Genomic DNA, 18,916 nt, shown 5'->3' with positions numbered 1-18,916 from the left:
TCTCGAGCGGGAAAACTGGAGGGCAATTCACTGCGGGGCAAAGTTCGGGTTTTGGGGCAACGTCTTGGTCGTACGGTGCACTTGGAAGTTTGGTGGTGGGCAAGCCGCAAAAGCCATGCATGTCATTTGTACTGGGGGGAATGTGACGGTCGTCTTGCGGCGCCTCAGGTTGTGCAGGTGCGTTTCTACTGCCCAAGGCACCTATTTCGCACCTACCTGAACTGAGGTAGGTACGGGTAAGGTAGTTGGACCTATGATTGCTTCTTAACCCGCGGTTCCTGCACTATTTTATGACTGCTTTCTTGGGCAAGCTATGACGAACTCCGTATCTGCCTAGTCTACCTCGGTTTAGAAGTGACTCTTCCAACTAAATCAGTGAACGAGAGCTCTGCAGGATGATGCTACCGTACGTTCGGTGAACATAGCATGGTGATATCTCTTCTTAACTCCAGGCCAAGTGAGGCCAATTCCCAGTGAAAGAAAATGTAGGGCATCAGACAATATTTTTAGCCACTGTGCGAACAAAATTCATTAAGGTGCCGTCCACTCACATTACGCCGTTGTGCATGCTAAACGCACCAAAGCTACCCATGCTAACCCCTCCTTCTCCATAATTATGTTTCTGGGTCATGGGAAAGAGTGGGGTGGTAACTCAGACGCTTCAAAGCGCGTGAGAGCTTCACGTAGGGCAGAGAGTCAGTCGCTGATAAGACTCAAGCTTACGTTGACGAGGCCAACTTTAGACTTGCCTGTCATCCAATACGATCTGTCGTAGAAAATCTTCGAGTCGTGAGTAAAGAGGTTTAAATCAAGCTAAGGTGGCCTCTCCGTGGAGTGGACTCGGATTCTTTCTTGGAACCCAAGGGCGACTTTTCATCTACGTAGTCTACTGACCAGCCCTTCTCCCGGCTTTCCCTCAGTTATACATTGACAGCCTCGCTTCCCGTGAGAAACGAGTCCTTCTCTTGATCTCCGTCAAAGAACAGGGGCGAGGAAGTAATCCAAAATGTCGTAAGCCAGATCGAAATACCTCGTCAGCTCAGGGTCGTTGTCTTCTTGGAAAGATGCTGTCCACTTTCCGTCATCCAACCCGTCCAGATACTCTCGTAAAATGTCGTGATTGCTGTCTCCCTTTATGATCGCCTGGAGGACCCGCTTCTCGATACACTGCTGGAGTAAGTCCCCATTGATGTGCCTCATCGACTTTGGCGTATCTTTCGCTTCCGCGTCGTATTCCTCGTTGTCCAGGGTGGACACTTCGTAACTGTACGGAAACAGCAGTGGGCTTCTCAGCGCTAGGTTTTCAACAAGACGCAAAAACCGCCACGCTTGAAGGTTGAGTAGGCTGAAGTGCATCAATGAACCGTCAAGACAGATGCCCAACACCTCAGCGCCATCTACTGTACTTGGTATACTGCCGTACCGCGGCATATGCTCCGTCGCCACCCACTCCGGCCGCACACGACCTCGCTGAAGTTTCCTGATGCTGGCGGGCAACGGCCCTTCCGCAACGAGCTCCAGCTCTCTCTTGGGCTGTTGCCAAGGAGTCCAGACTGCCGTGAAGGACCGGTCCATGCCCGTCAGCAGAGTCACTGGCCAGGCCATCTCTGGGTCTGCATCATCTCCGACATCGAAGAAGTGATTCGACTTCCGGGTCACTTGATCTGCGTGAATCTGTGTCATTTCTCCATGTGCGTTCTCTGCCTTGTGGTCAATAACCACCAAAGAGTCGCTTAGAGTGAGCGCCGAGATCTTTCCATTCACCATGCGCAGTGAGATGGCGGGTGAGTTCAACTCGTACGTCTTTTTGCGGACCAATCTCTTTTCGACGGAGTCAAGGACATCCCAGTGAAGGACTTTTCCAGCGCAATAGATGATGCTGTCGCCATCGCCAACAATGGAGTATATGGGCGCCTTCTCCTTTATCCTGTATTTGGTGGAGAACCGTATCCTCGATTTCCTGTTGCCCTCAGGATCACGACTCTCTTCCTTCTTGGAAGACACAAGTAGGAGGCGTCCACCTGCCGTCGTGACGATAAGGTAGTGAAACGTCATGCCGTCTTTGATGAAAAGCCAGTCGTAAACTGCGTGGATTTTATCGTCTTGGCTTCCCAAGCCGCTAATGAATGTTGTCGCATTCCCATGCTTGTCTTGCGGAAGGGATATGTCTTCTCCGGTCTCGGGGTCCAAGAAAAGAACCGTTGGCTTTTTGTCGATCTGCACTGCAACAACTAAACACTGCAGAGTTTGAGAGTATAGCACCTTGGCAGGTGTTCCGGGCAGTGGTAGTGTTTTGGGCACCGGCCCAGGTTGTAAATACAGCTCTACGAACGACATGCGCTCTCCTGACAGAAGTACCAGTGGTGCGCGGTTGTTGCCGCCCAAATCGGCGGGAATGCATGCCGCAGATATAATAGGCATTGATGGAGTTGCTGGGTGCTTCAAATCGGTTGTCCATACCAGATGCTTCGTGGCAAAATGACCTGGCCGTCTAGCCTCAAAATCCCTGAGAAGCAGAAGGCTGTCGTTGCAACAAACCAGTACCGAGCCAGGAAGTAGCGGCGTTGCTAGAGGCACAACTTCGAGTGCGACTGTACCCAATCTCTCCTTGAACGTCCGATATTGGAAGGGGTTCGCGGTGAGTTGGACTGTGATTAGATGCCCGCTTCGGGTACCCACGACTACGCTTGTTTGCTCCGCTGATTCTGCTACTGGCACGATGGAGGTGACCAACTCGATCATTGGGGTAATATCCATTGCATCAGTGTCTTCCGTATCATGGGTTGCTTCGTCTATGGCAAGTTGTTAGGTCAACCGCTCCAAAGCCTTGCAGGATAGGACGTACCCATGGTAAGCCGTATCAACTCCGGCTCCTCTCCCGATACGTCTGTCGGGAAAACGGCCAAAAAGGGGATGTTTTGTCGCCAAAGCCCAGCCAGTACACATTCTCGTCCATCTAGGGAACAGAGAGCCAGACACGTAACTTCGCCATCGACAGGGTAAGTTTGTGTAAAGGATGTATCGTTCCCGTTCGTGCGGAAAGTGTGTATTCGGAAGCGAGATTCTTCAAAGGTGGAAACGCAGATGCAACTGCCTCTGACGGCTGCATGCTCAGCTAACCTGCCCACGCCCTCAAAATCACCTAGTTCATATCTTGAACTATCAGAACGTTAGCAAAGCCGGAGTGGCACGTGGAGGCCGAAATTCCGGGGAACAAACCTGTGGTGCTCGTTGATAGTGATGATGCGCTTCTCGGACACCTGAATAATCGTACTGTCTCGGCTTTGCTCCGCTGCCAGAGTTCGAGACTCTGTGTCAAACTGGGATGTCATTGGATCTGCCATCTCCGCGTGTGATAGATCAAATGATACTAGCAACACGTCAGAATTCCCGGGGCTTGCCATCAGCATCTGATACGGCCAAATTGCATCTGCAGTTCTGAAAACCCAAACTTTTCTCGTTGGTAGCGGCTCGAAATAGGATATAACATTAGCGGGGAGTCCATAGCGAAGCTCTGTTATGCTTCCTTGCGGTCCGTTCCCAGACGCGCAAAGGACTTTGTCTGGGGCTCTTAAATGGTCTAACGTTCTGTCCCGCCATGGCACGATGGGCTTCCCCTTAGAGCTAGTCTCAGGATCCCACGATGTCAAAGCATCCGTAGTGACGAAGTCAACCGAGCATGACCAGTTTGGGATACTCCCAAGCTCGACGAGAGGTTCTCGAGGTTTGAGCTGCGGAATTATGTTAGTAGCTATCCGGTAAACAACACCAGCATTGCGACTTACCTGAAAGACCATTCCAGGGCCAGAGTCTCCTGCGACGATGGCCACGTCAGAGTAAGCATCATACATTGTGGTGAAGGCGGTCGAAATATTGCAGTTGCAGCTGCCGACATTCATAGCAGCGCCTAGGATATCCGTCGTGTTGAACTCGAAGAAGACAATCACGCCGTCCTCTCGAGCCAAGTAGATAAGATCTTTTGTGTCGTAGTATCGCCGCCTCCGGACTGGTCTATCCCAAGCTGTCCAAAGAGGCACCCCAGTACCGTGATGAAAAGGGCTCGCAGGATGGCTGATTGGATTGATTGTTTCAATGTCAGGAGGTCCTTGCAGAGGGTCTTTGCATATACCAAGGGCGTGTTCGGAGACTGCAAAGAAGGAACTCCTCACTGTCAAAGGAATGATGAGAAGAGGGAGGCGATGCTCCGGTGCTATACGATGGCCACGTTTTTCTTCAGCCAGCACTTGGCCAAGATCGTCCCCGCGCTCCCATTCATAGATGACCATCTTCGACCTGTCGGCCTTTGCGATAATGAGAAGGAGAATGACGTGGTTTTCGTCCTCGGGACGAGGATACAGGAATTCCATCTTGAGGATGGTACCTTGGACTGCTCTTGGGTGGTGCGCCCTAATGGGTTTGAAGGGCTTATTGAGCGTGAACTGGTCGCCCATTGCCTCCATGGACTCTAGCTCGTAAACGACGAATTTGCTCTGGGCGTCCGCAACTGCGATATAGCGAGACCTGGGGTCGACAGCTACGTGAAAACCCAAGTGGCCTAGTCTCCTTGCTGGGTTGTGGAACGGCGATGTAACGAACTCCAGGATGCCTGTGGTAGCATCTCTTCTGATGAAGAGGAAGACAAACGAACCTGACTCGAGGATAAGGAGCAACAAGTGCGGCGGGAACTGTCCATGGGAACTACTAATGCCAGATGCAGAGCCAATGTCGGCCATTTGGGTGTCGTCGTCTTCGTCTTCGCTTTTTATGTGATCATGACCAGGATCGTCTGGGACAACGCGGAAGTGCTCGTACTTGTTTCCAATAACAAGGGCATTTCGAATGCGACAGCCAAAGTCGTTCTTCCGCAGCACCTCCTGAAGCTGTCCGTCCTTGCGCAACTCATTGACGCTCACGTAACGGTCCTATCTATGTAAGCTTCTTTACATAATGTTCTAGATAGAATGTGTGAGGAGGAAGGGCTGCGAGGCTTGAAAAATCGGATATGCAAGCCTCCAGGAAGCTCGAGAAAGAGAATGAGCGACTCACCCCAACGAAGGCAACATCATTGTGATGTGCAGACCTCAGACGAGCAGGTAATACCCATCGAGCAATAGGGCTTTCGATGACAGTTCTCGTCAAGATACCACAGCTTGGTGGGGCGGGGAGTGAAGGAGCGACAGCGGAGGTGGTTGTGGTTGAGCCCCTCAGAACAGTTTGGAGGTCAATAGTCTCCGTCACCCAGGCACCGTTTCTAAAGACGTTTGTCTGGAAGGCCATTTCGACAGGTTTTGTTATGTCAACATGGTTGACAGTTGAGTGAGCTTCTGTAGTAATGGGTTGAAAAGAGGCCGAGAGAGGTGAAATCGGAATAGAGGTATTTCGGGATTGCGGCGGGGGAATATGGATACCAGATTGCCGGGTCGCGTGATTCGAAGTTCCAAACCGATCAGACTGTATGACGGACCTGAAGTTTTGTCTCCGATTCAGGGCCACTGGAATGGCAAGTAGCGGCCGTACGACGTAAATACGACTGGGTGGGCGCTATCTGCTGAGGAACAATGTGAGGCAAGGAGACAGGTAGGCAACGGCGCCATGGAATGAATGGCTCCAGGTTGTGAGGGTTGGGCGGAGCAGAGGTTGGTTTTAGAGTCAGTCGTGCTGGGTGTAAGGCGAGGTACATTGGATGTTAGCTAGCTGGTGGGGCACCACGTTGCATGGAGCATTTGGAGCATTGGAGCACGAGCTTACCTGAGGGAAACCACCACCACCACCTCAGTGTCCCAAGTGAGGGCTTTCCAACGGAAGGCAGTCGTATGCAAGTAGCCAATAGCTGCAAGGCACCTCGCATTAGCCTTTCCGTCATTGCCTACGTTATGAACGGTACATAAACATATTGGCAAGCATGGAAGGTAAGGTAAGGTACATCGTACTTAAGGTTACGTAGGCACGTAGGTAGACACGGCAGGTACAGTAAGCCTAGGTGTGCAGTACCTACGTGATGTGAGGCGGCAGGCACATCGGATCCAATGTGTGTGGGCGTGAGCAACACACGGCGGTGGGACAGAGGTGGTTGGCTGCCATACCAAAATATCATACATGATACCTACTAACTATCAATGATCAAAGACAGAGATATCACATCCCAGCTTTACACAATAAAGGTACTTCATTTCACATCCCGTGTCTAGTTCGATCTAGGTGGCGTAAAACTAAGAATGCAACTCCGAAGCAGCAAGAACCCCAGCAACCCGACTTACCTTGTATAGGCAATCATCATTTATTACAACGCATTGCACCCATGCGAAGGTAGGACAAGTGTATCCCGCCTTCCCTTGTGGCGCTTGGAGGGATCCATGAGAACCCGATCTGTTGGCGTTGTGGCGCGCTGGACCCTGATTCATCTTAAACCTTTCACAGTATCTCAAAGTGGGGTACCCTAGAACATCCCAAGAATGCGGCTTGTTGAATTCGCGGGAAATACCATTCTCGGCCGAGGTAGCTGGGCTATGTCTTGAGTTGTGTCTCGACCACTGCGTATGATTTGCATCTCAGCCGGACTTTATCCACTGTGACGGGACTTCGGTCAATAGGGCGATGGAACGTCGGTGGTGAGCTGGCTGGCCATGTAGGCCGTTGCTGCCTTGCTGAAGCATCGTGCATGGGCGAGGTATCCATCGTGTTCCTTGCCCAGGCGGGCAGCCAAGCCATAGGTAGACAGTCATGGCTAAGCGGGGACTTGTTTTAGGTAGGCTGGTAGGTTGCCTCAAGAGCCCCGTCGTCTGCGATAGAAGTTGACTGGCTCAAGGTGCTTGATCACCCACAGTAAGTAGTGAAATCATGGTGCGCGAGCAGCCCAACTTAGCAGGATTGCTAGGGACCGGATGACACTGACGGCTGCTGAAGAAATCGACTTCATCCGCCGTTGTCGTCCCATCTTGCCATCCTATATCCAATGTCCAATAGTAAGGTGAGTTTGGTTCAATACTAATCAATCAAAGGCAGTCTAGGCCTCCATCTACATGGCTGTGCCAACGAGGTACCTTACCCTACGTGCCTACAGTTTGAGGGCACGTCCCGGCGCGAAAAGAAGAAAGCTGGAATGAACCGCGGGCTCTTGCTGATTGGGTAAATGAATGGCCTTTCCTCAAGATCTTGCTGCCCTACCCAGCTGAAACCATTACTTGCCCTTGGGTAGGAAGGCAATTGGATGTCTTCTTTCCATTGGTGTGGGTGTAAGTCCCACATATGGATAGCTACACCAACCACCAAGAACTTCCATACCCTACACCAGTGTGAACAGTTGCATCGCCGGATTCCAAGATGCCCAGCCGGCCATTTCCGCTGCGGGTTCGGATGCCTCCACTGTCTTACCCGTCGTTTCCCTCGGGCACTGTTTAACGTTGACGTCTCCTTACGCAAGTAGGGCCATGCTGGAGTCTCCTTTCCCCCGCCCTTGTACACGTCGACACAGTAAGACTGATATGATCTAAGGCGAAGTCACTTTCTATTACTAACAGCCTAATAGAGCTCTCCTCACGAGTGCCAACTGAGACCAGGTGAGAAATCAGTGCGGATCGGTTAAAACAAGGACCAGGGCTCGTGTGCGAGTCTGGAATACTCCAGAAAAGCAGGGGGGCAGAAAACGACCAGCCAGGGGTTCTATGTATTGCCATGGCTTTTTATTCTACTCTATAAGCTCTCTGTCACGGAACGCACCGGGAAAGTCAAGATACCAACCAAATCACCTTCTAGATGTGTTTTTCACGTTGTACTAGGTCGTCACGTAGTCTTGGTATGAGAATGAAGCTTGAGGCATGTCTGAATCTCCACTTCATGGTTAGGTATGTTGCCAGGATATTGAACCTGTCGAGAGAAACCGTATCACTCACAGGCTGTCATTCCCAGATCCTGTCACGAATGAATCTTAGACCTTGCCCAGCTCTATCCAGGTTGCAACATATCCCAACTCGCCGACCTTTATAGCCGCCGATTCTGAGCACGACTGTCTGACTCGAAGAGTCCCTCGCTTGAAAAGGTTCATGTTCATGCATGACACAGCCAGTGTCTCTCTTCTCCTATAGACCAATCCTATAACCAAAGAAACACGTTGAGTCAACGGAGTGGCCGGTTCGGCCGCAGCGCAACCAACAAAACAACTAAACGACAGCAATCACATGTCACTTTCAATGGAGAACCGCCCTTACGTACTCAATTTACCGAGACCATTATGCATGTCTGGCTTGGGCTGTCTCGGCTAGACACTGGCTGGGTCGAACTGCAGGGTTCAGGAAGAGGATGCCGGGACCGGTGGTCGGCAATGAACGCATCTTCAGAGGCTAGGATCGCTCTGACGACCGTTATTTTCCTCTGTCGACGGCATTCTCCAGGCGCATCATGCGGGAGTGGCTTAGGATATGTAATTGCGAGTAGCACCTCTATCCGAGCTATGCTTAGAGACCACCGGGGCAAGAAGAGCCCAACAATCCAACTCACACCTGACAAACTGAAATCCTCACATTGGGAAATCGGCCTTACAATCTCAGAAAAAGCCCTCGTGACCTCCATACTAGGTAGATGGGCTGGCACTATCTCGACGAACCTGTCTCACGGATCGACGTGGGGTGGCGTACCTCAGTATGGTTGGCGAGCTGTGCAACCGCCATAGATGGTGACCTGCATGGTGCGCAGCCGATGCCGGGCGTGAAGTCATACAAACACTCGCATGAATAGGTGAGCCGCTTTTATGAGCCTAGCTTTATACATGATCACCCCAAAACATATCGGCCCGGATTTACTGCCTCTCTTTGGCAAAAGCCTGAAGCTGGACAGCGTAATATGAAAGTGGTGTCTAAGAGCTTTAATGATCCACGGCGTAGGTTCGCCATAGGATCTGGCCCGTGCGTCCCGTCCCGGCGATCCAGGCCATGGGGGCCGGGCGTCCCTGGCCAAGTTGCTCTAAACGTACGCTAAGCCTCGGCGTCAATGGTTCGAAACAGATCCATAGATCCGTTGTGGAGGAAACTCCGCTATTACCTGGCTTGTCACATTTGTGGCAGCTCTTGGACCTCCAGTTTCCCTGTTCCTACAACCAACGACTAGTCTTCACCGGCAGGTCGAGGACGTGTGTAATGCATCCCACTTTAACCTCAGCTTCAAGCCGTTGAAGCTGTGTCCGATAGCCACTTCACCACTCAGGAGTTCATGGGCTTTTTCGACTCTTTGTCAAACCAGCGTCAGCAGCGCAAGGCGATAGCGTCGCGCGCATAACCTCCCCTGAGCTCGCAGCCACACGATGCCCACGCTCCCGTGACGAGCACACCCCCTCGACTCCAGCGACGCCTTGTGACGCTATCTTGCTCGCTACAACACAGTGGTCATGGCAACGAACTCGATCGCTGAACAGAATGCTCTGGGCAGTTCTGAATCTGCGGCCCCCGTAGATCAGGAACAGCGCAAGACGGTCAACATCCTCGAGGCGTGCAAATGGCGGAACATAGAAGACCTCAAAGGCCTGGCCAGTACCAGAGGCGGGTTTCTTACCGACACCCTACGCCGTAAAGCCTGTCAGTAGTAAAAAGTGCCAACCACGGCGCTGTCGTTCTGCGACGCTCCGAGGCTAACGGAACATTGTGTGTGTAGGGCCCATACTCCTAGGTCTCCCAGATAGCGAGGATTTCCAGGATACAATCGCAGCTGGTATAAACGAGAAGGTATCATGGAAATCTCTTCCAAGTCACAGAGACGAGGAACAAGTTGCGCTCGACGTCAACCGCGCCTTCATCTACTACCCGAATCGTGAGACCATTCCTTCCTGCAGTCCCCTGAAAGAGGGTTGCGAACTCGCGCACAAGCAAGCTAACCAATCCCACGTATAGATCAAAACGACACCGAGCTCGAAAAGAACAAAAGCGAGCTATCCGATCTCATTGTCGAAGTCCTCCGTCGATACCCATACCTATGCTACTTCCAAGGCTACCATGACATCTGCCAAGTCTTCATGCTGGTCCTCGAACCCCCATGGCGCGCCCGCCTCGTCTCGCGCCTCTCGGTGCTCCGCATACGAGACTTCATGCTCACCAATCTCGAGCCGACCATTGCACAACTCAGGCTGATCCCCGACATCCTCAGCGCCGCCGACCCGAAGCTTAAGCGCCACCTCTCTGGCACGGAGCCCTTCTACGCTCTGGCGGGGACCCTGACCATGTACGCGCACGACATTCAGGCCTACGGCGACATCGCCCGCCTCTTTGATACCCTCCTCACCCGCGAACCCGTCTTCAGCATCTACATGTACGTCCAGATCGTCCTGAACCGCCGCGACGAGCTCTTCGACCAGGAGGAAGACGACCCGTCAATGCTCCACCTCATCCTCTCCAAGGTCCCGCAGAAGATGGACCTCGATGCGTTGATCACGAGCACGATTGCCCTCTATGAGCGATACCCACCCGAGTCACTGCCGCATTGGCGCAAGATATCCAAAGCCAGCTCATTGAGGACGGCACGGTCCGTGGAGGAATGCTCAAAGCAGACAATGGACGAAGGACACACCTATTTCCAGAAACAGCTGGCGGAGCTCAAGGCCCTGGAGCGCCGACAGAAGCTCATGGAGGTGATGTGGGCGTACAGAAAGGGGGCCGCTGCGGCCGGACTGGCCGTTGCCATCGGTCTAGTGGCCGTATACCTGGGTAGAAGAAACCCCAGTCCCATGGCTGCCATGGCAGCTTTGTACAACAAGTGGACCAACGGAACGACCTGGACGCATAACTTTTAGTCAGGAGTGGAAGACCATCTGGACAGCCTCCAAAAACAACTTGTCTCATCATGTACATTTAGATTCCCCCATGTAGAGTATAAAAAAAAGGCTATCATACAATGTGATATGCCACTGGCAGTCAAGAACCCCTAATGTTGCGCCAATGCCAAAATAATCCAACAAACTGCTGTGTGCCTGGTGCTGCGCTCTTCAAGCGCCCTCCTGGAATGCTGCTTTGAGGCCCTCGAAATGCTCCTGCTGCTCCGTGCCCAATTTTCCACCAACGTCGCTGATGATGGTCGAAATCAACGAATAATTGTTATAAAGAAACCTTTCCCGCTTCCGCTTGTCGCTGAAAGACTGACTGTAACGCGTCAAGAAGGCCTCTGCCTCTGACCGCAGACGACGCAAGCTGGTTACCACCGGTTCGTCGTCTCCTGCCTCTGTGCTGAGCGCCAGAACTCCCTGCAAGATCTGGCCGAATCTCTGGGTGACCAGATGCGGCGCTGCGGATAACTTGTTCTGATCAGCGGCTCTGGGTTTTGTGGGCAAAGTATTCATCAGCTGCCGTAATGATTCACAGTGGTGATCCATGACGACTTGCAGCCTCGGCCATAGAAGCATTGTCGTCATATTGATATAGCTGTCCACAGCTGGCACCTTGCGCCGTTGTAGTTCGAAAGCGAGGTGCTGGTTGATACGGATGCTTAGTAGCAGTCCCAGAGCGTCGTATGACTCAGCGGTGAGCGTCTTGGTGAGAGTTTTGCCCAACGCAAATGTCGGTTCGAAGATGTAATTGAACTGGCGTGACACCGCTTGCAGAGATAACGGCGGAGAGAAGAAGGCGGCTAAGAATGTGTACTCAGCGGTGGCGTTGTCTATAAGTGCCAGATTGAAATTCCTGAAAGGCACCTCTAGGTAATGTGTTGTCTGGTCTTCCTCGGCCAGGTAAGAGGATATCGCAGCAGCGTTACCCGATTTCAGGAGATCAATACGCCGTCCCAAGTTGAAGGCATCATGAGGAGGCCCAGCTGGTTTGGTGGCAGATAGTACCGTGGCTCTCCGCGTGGGTTCGTCGTGTCCAAGAACGTCGTTCTTGTCGAGAACGTGCAGCTTTAGCTTTTCCAATGCCCTTTGATATCGTCCAAACTGGTTTGCGTAGTACCATCGCATGGTATTCATATAAGCCTGACTGATCTCTTCTGCAAGCGTGGCATGATGCTTGTGCAAGAAGGTGTATAGGTCTTTGAACTTCAAGAAGTTTTGCTGTTGGATTATTTGGGCGTTGATGTGAGGGGATCGTAAGGCCTTGATCTGGGCGACAATGAAGTCCCGTATCCGCTCGACGGCTTTCATGGTCAGTTTTTCCAGCAGAGGACCAAGGTCTGCCCAAGCCTTGCTCTCTCCCTGGTTCGAAATCGACTTTTTGTATGCTGTAGCTCGCTTGTCCACTTCCGTCAGCATCCTCACCCACGTCTCGTCGATTTGGCCCTCGGATATCTTGGACACCACATGTGGGGAGACGCTGAGCTCCTCGACAACTGGACCAAAAGCCTTTTCAACTGCTTTTCGATTGTCTAGCCTCACATTCATCGCCGCCGAACGTGATTGCAGACTTTCGATGTCCGCGGAGACGGCCGCAAGGTCATTACGGAAGCTCGTCAGGTTGGTCTCCACTGAGCCTAGGACCCCATCGCATGCTGCAATTGATCGATGCAAGTCCTCGAATTGGGATTTATTCGCTTCAACTAAACTCCAAATTTAGCGATCTGCGAACAGTTGGGCCAGCCAATAGGGAGCACATACACTCCTCTGCGGTTTGCCGCCGGTAGCTATCCGCGTAGCTTGTATCGATCTCATCGGAGCTTGCGAGCTCTCGCAAGCTCAGACCTTCGAAATGAAAGTCTAGTTCGAGGTCGTTCTCGGTTATCGTGGCCGTTGTTGTCTCGGATGTGGGTGCTGTATCTAGGATCTGGCCCAAGATCTCGACCGAATCCGGTCCATCGTAGGTTGTCTGGGACTGTTTCAAGCCAGAGCCATTGACTCTGCGTGAAGCTAGGAAAGAGCTCGAGGAATCGTTGGAGACAAGGGAAAGTTGTGAGCCTCTTGGTGTGATGCCAGGTCGCTGCGAGGTTACATAGGGGCTGCTGGAGGTTCGTCGCGGAAGAGGAGAGTATGGTCGACTGCCGGGCTGCGACGCTGAGGGAGACGAGTTCGACTGCGCTGCAAGCCGATCAAGCCACATGGTGGACTTGTGGTATGGAGAAGCTAAGAAGCGATGTGGTCGACAGGTCGGAGCACCATGTCATCGAGGGATCGTAAGTCGCACGGGTGATGTTGTAGAATCGAGAGATCGGCGACTGGCTTCTTGGAAAGATGTACACCTGTGACTTTGGTTACTTTCCCCCAGGAGGCAGTAAGGTAGACAAGGCTGGACGGCCTTAGGAGAGCGACGTGTTCTCATTGGGTGAGCGATCAGAGACAAGCACCAGCCACAAAGTACGTATCCACGGGAGCTTCCTGTGGCGCGGCAGGGGTCGGGCCCTTTGTCTTCGAGGGGTCGAAGTCTGGAAAGTGCGGGGCAGAATTCTGAGTGAGGGCCGGCGGCAAACAACCTGGAAACGTGCGGGGCAGGACTTAGGATGGGCGATTGAAGAGCAATTAACGGCCCATTGATGCGTCTGGTATGGATGAGAGAGAGGCTGCACACATGTCGTGCAGAATCCGCGACATCTCCAAGGTAACCGTAGCTCGGACTGCTGGAGCTGTCTCGGAGGGAAGCTCCTGCATGTTACAATGTGAAGGCATATATTTGGGCGCGAATAGGTGCGCAAATCTCAGGGAGGGTGGTTGGCCTGCTGCCGTCTTACATACAACAGGAGCTGGGTACGGAAGAACCTGTCACAATGTCCGGACAATGATATCCCTGGTAATATCTACCTTACCTAGTCGGGTAGGTATCCAGGCACGACAGCTTCCCGTCAGGTTAGTAGGAACTCCGGCGCATACCGTCAAGATCCGTTGCCGTAGTCCGGACCTTCTGTCGCCAAAGTGCTAATAACGGAGGTCAACGAAGATGGCAGGTAGGCAAGCAAGGGTCACTGGCCCGCGAGGTTTTGGCATGGCGGCATTAGCGCCCAAAAAAGGTTGTTGCCACAGGCCGGTGGACTGCCCTGTGCCCATGTGCTTCATTGTCCTTCGGGAAACCCTGTGAAGGGGAAGTCATTTCGACAGATTGAGTCTTCGGACACGGGAGGGAACCCTTCAACCACCTCAGTGGCACCCTCGCCGGTCTGGCCTGGCGTGTTTAGCTGGATCAGATAGGGCATTCCACAGGCGGTCAGCGCCTGAATATTGAGCAGGCGTCCGGACAGTTGTTAGGTTGCGGAATAGGAGCTCCAGCTCCTGCGGTGTGTGGTGCCTTCGGCGTGGGAAGGTAGATGGCAGACGGGAGAACCTAGATGGGTACTTTGTTCACCGCAGAGTCATCCACCGACGACAATGTCACTCGGGGAGGGGCCTGACAGATTCAATCTGCGAAAAGAAAGGAAGAAAGCCCACACTCCACCTTTTTTTTTCGCTGCGAAAGTGCTCCCTGCACCTGTCCCACCCAACGCTTGAGAGGCCACGGACAGACAGAGAGAGGGGCGCGAATCTGGGCCTAGGAGTGAAAAAAAACCAATAATAAAACCAGGAAAAAAATTATCTACTCCCGCCTCGCCTTCCTTTTTTCCCCTCCATTTCCCCCCTCTGCCCGCTCTCTTCCTTTCACAACTCTCCCCCCTCAAAAAATATCAGCCGTCTTTTGCTGGGTAATTCCGCCTGTCGACATCTTCCCTTCGATTTTTTAGACATCTTCCAGTCAATCCTTCAAAATGTCCAACGACGACGCCCAGGTGAGTCTTTTGCGACGGCTCTATTCCCCTCCGTGCCCTGTATCTTTTGGTGGTGGTGGTGGTGGTGGTGGTCGAATGCGATCGATGTCGGCTGCTTTGGCGAAAATCGACCACCCCGCATCCACATTGGCGAGAGAGCCCCGCGGATGCTTCAACGCACCACGGCTCTGCACAGAAACTCAGGCAACACACGACGCATACGAGCATCAAATACCACACCAATCTCGATTCCACTCTGCCGCCATCATCATCATCATGCCGAACGACGCACATATTTTGAGTTGGCCAAATCGCTAACGCATCGTCACCTAACAGCATGAGATGACCTTCGAGTCCACCGACGCCGGTGCGTCTCTCACCTTCCCCATGCAGTGCTCTGCTCTGCGCAAGAACGGTCACGTCGTCATCAAGGGCCGCCCCTGCAAGATCGTCGACATGTCTACCTCCAAGACTGGCAAGCACGGTCACGCCAAGGTTCACTTGGTCGCCATCGACATCTTCACCGGCAAGAAGCTTGAGGATCTCTCTCCCTCCACCCACAACATGGACGTCCCCAACGTCTCCCGCAAGGAGTTCCAGCTCGTACGTTGCCACAAATCTTGTCATATGCCCTAAATGGTCCTTGTATGCTAATAGGCACCCTTCTCAGATTGACATCTCCGACGATGGTTTCCTCTCCCTCATGAACGACGACGGTGACCTCAAGGACGATGTCCGTCTTCCCGACGGCGAGATTGGTGACAAGATCAACAAGCTGTTCAAGGTTGACGAGAAGGACACCAGTAAGACTTCCCACCCCCCACAACTAGCTTGCTGCGCAGCACAAGAGAGACAGATCAAAACTAACACACAACTACAGACGTCGTCATTCTTACCGCCATGGGTGAGGAGGCCGCCGTTGAGGCCAAGGAGGCCCCCAAGCAGGGTTAAGCGATGCAACTCTACCATATCATCAGACAATGACTTCCACAAGCGCTCAATTCAAGCGGCCTTGCTGGCAGATGTTGGCAGACTGGGGACATTTCTTGCGATATTTCTTGGCGCTTCGAAATTAACGGTATCCCCGTCAGTCGTTGCGTAGGCTATATCTGGACAGGACTTGATACTGGGTACGCGAACTTGACAACTGCAAGACATGTCGCACGACTTTTTTCCTTTGTTTTGTCTGTCCCACAGACTCTTAACGACGATCAGACTAGCAATGGGATAGGTGAAAAAAATGGGAGAGCCTCGCGGTGGCAGCAGATTTGTCCGATGGAAAAGCGGTACATATCTCCACCACGTGGTCTCTGTTTTTCGTTCAAACTCTACGTACAGATCTAGTGAAAGTGCCAAATGTGTAATGTCCGTGACTGTGATTCTACTACAAGTTCAGTATTGCCTCTGACCTGATATCCATATGCCACATCTCCTGTAAGGCATGTGGCGCTTTACTCGGCTCACTTTCATGATGGCGGCTTAGCTATAACCAGCTCGACTATCGTTGATAGTTAGTATGAGTGAGTCGAACTCAGCTGTTCGGACAATGCCACACAGCAATGCTACTTACCTGTAAATCCAGACTTGAAGTCTGCCAAATCACCATTCTTCAGTGGCACCTTGAATTGAAGCCTTGGTTCGAGGATAACATAAATCGGGGACTGTATCCTGACCAACTGCCTGCCAGGTCCCGCCTGCCTGGTAAAGGTGCATCCCCAGACACGGGCGCCGCGCACTGTCTAAAACTTCACCAATCCGGGGACGATTTTGCCCAGAACAACTTTCCAACAAAGTACGATCAACAAATCAGCCAACGCACCATGGCTCCAGAGAGGGACCTTCATAAGTTTCCAAAAGGAGAACGCTGTGAATTCTGCGGCTCTCGCAAATGGTATCTCGAAAATGGTTTGAGATTCTGCGCCAAGGAAGGCCACCAACTTCAAGTTTGTTCAAGCCATACTCTGCACCTCATGTGATCAGCCACATCTCACACTCTACCCCAGGGTTATGTCGAATTTGACCTCGGCGATGAGGACTTCGGTCAGAAAGGTCGCGTGGCTCGGAAGGAGAAGCAGGCCAAAGAGCGGATCAGACGAGTGCTCACCGGCCAACAAGCACGCGATCTGTACCTTGAGTGCCTGCAGCTTATCCTCAGAGAGCAGGTGAATTGGCTGGTTGCCGCTAAGGGGCATAAACCAGAACTTGAGACGGTTGTCCGCGATCTTTGGGATCTCCGCATCTCCGGAGCTGCGACAATTGTTCAGGATGGCTCGGCCTCTGAGGGAGAGCCCACGCTTTTCAGCTCGCAACTCGACCTCGCCCAGGACGAGCAACACCAGTCGCGGAACAAACGAGCACAGAGCTGGACAGGAGAGAACGGGAGCGAGTGGCCGGCACCTCGAATGATTGACACATTGGGCCTCTGCTTCCTGGGGTGCATGTTGCTGAGGATACCCACGCGAGTTGGTGACCTTTGCAAGTGGGCGAGAGGGGGAAGCATCCCGTATAAAGAAGCTGTCGGTACTACCTTCAACCGTTTTCAGATGTTCTCTAACTAGTCACAGTATCGTCAGCTGCCTCAGGAGATGCGTGATCGATTGCCAACAGGGTATACAACACCACTCAAGTCGGCAAACCTAGCTGCGTTCGATAATGGAGAATTGCATGCTTCGGTCATGAACCTGGCCCTATCGTATCATCTCAATTACAGCATGATATTCCCACCGCTCAACGATGTCCTGATGACGTTGCAGTATGCCCGTGAGCTTGGCTTGCCTGGTAGGTCCTATAGCCGTGTCAAGAGATGAACTCGACTAATGACTCCCAGTTGAGACGGTAGCAATTGCGCGCCGCGTTCCGCCCATCGCCAATCTAGCCTTCAGTTTTCCACTAGAGAAGGCCCGACTCCGTCTCATAAATCAGCCTGAAATTCTACTCGTCACCATACTTGTGCTTGCAGCGATGCACTGTTTCCCATTCGAGGACAACATGGCAGCTCCTCAAGACGAGAACAACTTCACCCTGCCTAAGCTTGACTGGAAAGAGTGGAAGAGGATAATGACTCCAGCCTTGGCTACAGATGAAGCTACATCTACCGTTGACTATACAGACGTTACGGCGTCTCAGATCACATCAATGAGCCCAAAAGAGCTAGATGAGTACTTTGCACACCTTTCACTACTGACTGAAGCGCAAAGTAAGTCGACGTTCACTTTACTTCGCTGAATCCCGTCATTGACAACGACTTAGCCGAAGAGACACTACTCGCGAGATACTTCCCCGTGGACGAGCAAGTGCCTAGGCAAACAGTGTCCGAGACAACAGGAGATGAGGTGACTGAAAGGCTGCGCGCTGTCCAAACACAGGCCGCGTCCTTCGCCGACTTAGATGAACGTGACAGACAAGGGGATGAAAGCTATCGAAAGAGTCGATATCACTCGTACAAATCCGAGGAAGATCTTCCTCCCATAGGCAGGGACTTCTTTCAGCTGGCGGCGCAGCTGGCAGGGCTGTCCGTTCCCATGTTGGTGCGAGCCGTCAATATGCTTGAGGGCCACATCGTGACCTGGCAAAAGGAGCAACGCAGGGCAGCTAACGAAAGACGTGAACGATCGCGGTCTGTCGTGCCTATGGAGTCGGATACTGAGCAGCCAACATATACTGAGTAATGCGCGGTGTGGAGGTAGGCATGTACGGTCTGTGGTACGTCCACCTGAAGAATCCGGGGTTGGTGGGCATGTAAGTGCTCTCAGCAGCTAGGGATAAGCACGAGTGCGAGTGCGTAAGTTGAAATTATCAGCATTGAGATACCCATGTATTAGAAAGAAGTCTTCGTCCAGAGCGAAATATAAAATTGAGTGTTTCGTCTTTGTTGTTCTCAGTACTCTGGAACAATTGGTATGAGCTAGAGGCCATTTTCAGTACATCAGTGCATGCACTAATTCAGGGCAAAGAGCAAAAAGATAGCAGAGCATTTGGAGGATGAGCCTGTTGATCATCGCAACCCGAAGAGTCACTGGGCAGGCCCATAATTTCCACAGGGTGCTCTTCCCAGCCCGCTCACTTTTACACCTACTTTGGCGCTCGGACCATGTCCGTACCCGCGTGCCCTAATTAGGGCTTGTCGGTCGCTCGCGCCGCAACCTCAACACTCATTCTCAAGCCCGCCCCACCAATTATTTGCCGCGATCACCAGAACTTTCTCGGTAACAACAGCCAGTTCACGAACGTCGGCAAGAGTAAGTGATGAGAACCCCCTGCACGGCGAGACGGCGTCTTGCTGCGCGCC

The 18,916-nt window shown here is 52.5% G+C and overlaps 5 protein-coding genes across 5 annotated transcripts; 3 read left to right on the top strand and 2 right to left on the bottom strand.

Annotated features, from left to right (window-relative positions):
• Positions 1–620: 620 nt before the first annotated feature.
• BDP81DRAFT_129284 (thermotolerance protein) lies at positions 621–5,704 on the bottom strand. The gene is made up of 5 exons (XM_060581717.1): positions 5,047–5,704; positions 3,786–4,922; positions 3,220–3,731; positions 2,846–3,159; positions 621–2,792 (listed from the first exon to the last, which is right to left on the bottom strand). Exons 1-5 carry the CDS (start codon positions 5,275–5,277, stop codon positions 976–978), a joined length of 4,011 nt encoding a protein of 1,336 aa, XP_060449808.1. The 5' UTR covers positions 5,278–5,704; the 3' UTR covers positions 621–975.
• Positions 5,705–9,270: 3,566 nt separating this feature from the next.
• BDP81DRAFT_129259 (GTPase-activating protein gyp10) lies at positions 9,271–10,867 on the top strand. The gene is made up of 3 exons (XM_060581716.1): positions 9,271–9,563; positions 9,640–9,795; positions 9,876–10,867. The coding sequence occupies exons 1-3, from the start codon at positions 9,377–9,379 to the stop codon at positions 10,769–10,771; spliced, it is 1,239 nt and encodes a 412-aa protein (XP_060449807.1). The 5' UTR covers positions 9,271–9,376; the 3' UTR covers positions 10,772–10,867.
• Positions 10,868–10,963: 96 nt separating this feature from the next.
• On the bottom strand, positions 10,964–12,998 carry BDP81DRAFT_310986 (Vps52/Sac2 family protein; the record flags this gene model as incomplete). Its single annotated transcript, XM_060583685.1, has 2 exons — positions 10,964–12,501; positions 12,560–12,998. The coding sequence occupies 2 exons, from the start codon at positions 12,996–12,998 to the stop codon at positions 10,964–10,966; spliced, it is 1,977 nt and encodes a 658-aa protein (XP_060449806.1).
• Positions 12,999–14,344: 1,346 nt separating this feature from the next.
• BDP81DRAFT_418280 (translation initiation factor eIF-5A) lies at positions 14,345–15,954 on the top strand. The gene is made up of 4 exons (XM_060589694.1): positions 14,345–14,649; positions 14,965–15,231; positions 15,299–15,431; positions 15,509–15,954. Exons 1-4 carry the CDS (start codon positions 14,629–14,631, stop codon positions 15,577–15,579), a joined length of 492 nt encoding a protein of 163 aa, XP_060449805.1. The 5' UTR covers positions 14,345–14,628; the 3' UTR covers positions 15,580–15,954.
• Positions 15,955–16,398: 444 nt separating this feature from the next.
• Positions 16,399–18,499, top strand: BDP81DRAFT_366954 (uncharacterized protein). The gene is made up of 5 exons (XM_060586530.1): positions 16,399–16,571; positions 16,632–17,144; positions 17,193–17,406; positions 17,456–17,824; positions 17,878–18,499. Exons 1-5 carry the CDS (start codon positions 16,449–16,451, stop codon positions 18,294–18,296), a joined length of 1,638 nt encoding a protein of 545 aa, XP_060449804.1. The 5' UTR covers positions 16,399–16,448; the 3' UTR covers positions 18,297–18,499.
• The last annotated feature ends 417 nt before the right edge of the window (positions 18,500–18,916 follow it).

Source organism: Colletotrichum phormii, assembly GCF_030913505.1.
Source record: "Colletotrichum phormii strain CBS 102054 chromosome Unknown BDP81scaffold_3, whole genome shotgun sequence".
NCBI lineage: Eukaryota > Fungi > Ascomycota > Sordariomycetes > Glomerellales > Glomerellaceae > Colletotrichum > Colletotrichum phormii.
The sequence above is the reverse complement of the archived record's forward strand: the minus strand, read 5'-3'. Positions and strand labels throughout refer to the sequence as shown.

Coding starts and splice junctions, on each gene's coding strand:
- BDP81DRAFT_129284 (XM_060581717.1), bottom strand. CDS start 5,277: ATGGCCTTCCAGACAAACGTCTTTAGAAACGGTGCCTGGGTGACGGAG. Junction 3,732..3,785: donor GCCCTGGAATGGTCTTTCAG/GTAAGTCGCAAT, acceptor ATAATTCCGCAG/CTCAAACCTCGAGAACCTCT. Junction 2,793..2,845: donor GTTGATACGGCTTACCATGG/GTACGTCCTATC, acceptor AACTTGCCATAG/ACGAAGCAACCCATGATACG.
- BDP81DRAFT_129259 (XM_060581716.1), top strand. CDS start 9,377: ATGGCAACGAACTCGATCGCTGAACAGAATGCTCTGGGCAGTTCTGAA. Junction 9,564..9,639: donor CACCCTACGCCGTAAAGCCT/GTCAGTAGTAAA, acceptor TTGTGTGTGTAG/GGCCCATACTCCTAGGTCTC. Junction 9,796..9,875: donor CTTCATCTACTACCCGAATC/GTGAGACCATTC, acceptor TCCCACGTATAG/ATCAAAACGACACCGAGCTC.
- BDP81DRAFT_418280 (XM_060589694.1), top strand. CDS start 14,629: ATGTCCAACGACGACGCCCAG. Junction 14,650..14,964: donor TGTCCAACGACGACGCCCAG/GTGAGTCTTTTG, acceptor GTCACCTAACAG/CATGAGATGACCTTCGAGTC. Junction 15,432..15,508: donor GGTTGACGAGAAGGACACCA/GTAAGACTTCCC, acceptor ACACAACTACAG/ACGTCGTCATTCTTACCGCC.
- BDP81DRAFT_366954 (XM_060586530.1), top strand. CDS start 16,449: ATGGCTCCAGAGAGGGACCTTCATAAGTTTCCAAAAGGAGAACGCTGT. Junction 16,572..16,631: donor AGGAAGGCCACCAACTTCAA/GTTTGTTCAAGC, acceptor ACTCTACCCCAG/GGTTATGTCGAATTTGACCT. Junction 17,407..17,455: donor CCGTGAGCTTGGCTTGCCTG/GTAGGTCCTATA, acceptor AATGACTCCCAG/TTGAGACGGTAGCAATTGCG.